The sequence below is a fragment of the Aplysia californica genome, unplaced genomic scaffold (genome assembly GCF_000002075.1).
Source record: "Aplysia californica isolate F4 #8 unplaced genomic scaffold, AplCal3.0 scaffold00022, whole genome shotgun sequence".
NCBI classification, from domain to species: Eukaryota; Metazoa; Mollusca; class Gastropoda; order Aplysiida; family Aplysiidae; genus Aplysia; species Aplysia californica.
In genome coordinates, this window is record NW_004797292.1 from 872,442 (window position 1) to 874,023 (window position 1,582).

At 44.1% G+C, this 1,582-nt stretch overlaps 1 protein-coding gene across 1 annotated transcript in view; it reads left to right on the top strand.

Annotated features, from left to right (window-relative positions):
• LOC101860784 (chitin deacetylase 8) overlaps positions 1–1,582 on the top strand; it is a gene marked incomplete in the record, with an annotated part of 30,417 nt that overhangs the window by 26,214 nt on the left and 2,621 nt on the right. Inside the window, 2 exon segments of the mRNA XM_005090819.3 lie at positions 182–329; positions 1,229–1,449. Coding sequence (XP_005090876.2) covers positions 182–329; positions 1,229–1,449 — 369 coding nt within the window.

Genomic DNA, 1,582 nt, shown 5'->3' on the forward strand with positions numbered 1-1,582 from the left:
TGTGTGTGTGTGTGTGTGTGTGTGTGTGTGTGTGTGTGTGTGTGTGTGTGTACTTTATTCTGTGAGTCAACCAGAGTTTAGCTTCTTTTTTCCTCTTCGAGGGTAAATATTATTACGTCCTAAGCTCTTTACAAGACATTGCATGAAATACAGCATGACATTCTTAACCAATCCTTTCCAGAACGGCTTTCTACGTCCAGCACGACTACACCGACTACGCCCTGGTCAAAAAGCTGTATAATGACGGCCACGAGATAGCTTGTCACACAGTCCACCACACACTGCCCAAAGGAGACGACCCGAGCGACTTCGCCGAGATGCAAAATGAGGTAAGCTTGAGTGGTCTTTTTCTTTGTTGGTTTGTTTATTTGCTTGTTTGTTGTGGGGTGTGGTTTTTTTTTTTTTGGGGGGGGGGTTGTTGTAGTTTTACATGTATATATACATTATATAATGTTAATTACGTATTTGTAAAATGCTTTAATATGAAATGTAGCTCCTATGAACTCCTGAATGGACATGCCCTGGTATACATACAACGATGCAAACCTAAAATGTATGTTTACACATACACACACACACAAACTAACAAAAACACAAACAAACAAACGATTACACATTCACACACATATTTATGTGTGTGTGTGTATAATCAACTGAAAGAGAGAGAGTGTGAGAGAGAGAGAGAGAGAGAGAGAGAGAGAAAGAGACAGACAGACAGACAGACAGACAGACAGACAGACAGACAGACAGACAGACAGACAGAAAGAAAGTAACAGAGAGAAAAAGAAAAAGACAGACAGAAAGAATGAGACTTGTGCTTGGGGGAGGGAGGGGGGGGGGCTTTATAACAATCCAATATGGATAAGTAGACACAACTCTTTAAAATGACGTAAATCAGGTTCGGGGCTATTATGCTTAAACCTATCCGTACGTCGTGTTTTACTATCGTATCCATACGACGTGGGGAACTCTTTCCAAAGAGGGAATTTACTCGTTAATTTGATCCGTACGCTTTGCATAGCAGTCTGTCAAAATGATTTTTGAGAAATACTGAAAGTTTCAAAGAGGTCTTCGCACTAGAAGTATTCTAAGATGTGAAGAATGCAACCCCGGGGGTACAAAATTACCCCAGGGCGTACGGATAGGGTTAAGCTCAGACACAAACTCATGCAGCCTCATAACCCTTGATACCCTGACCCTTGACCCCTGACCCCGCCTTTGCTGACAGATCCAGGGACTCCGTGATATGATGATGAAGAACACCAACGACCAGGAATTGGTGGATGGCATCGTTGGGTTCCGAGCACCGTACCTGCGAGTGGCCGGCAATGTCCAGTTTGACGTGCTACAGAGCAACCACTTCCTCTACGACACCTCTATCCTTAACGCCAAGACACAGATTGGCAAGGACCCGCTGTGGCCATACACTCTGGACTACGTAATTGAGAGGTGAGGGTGTACACAGGGACGCAAACGTGCTCACGGGCGCTCACATACATGCACACACATGTACACACATACACACGCGTGTAAAGTGTAAACACACACAAAACACACACATACACACACACACACACACACA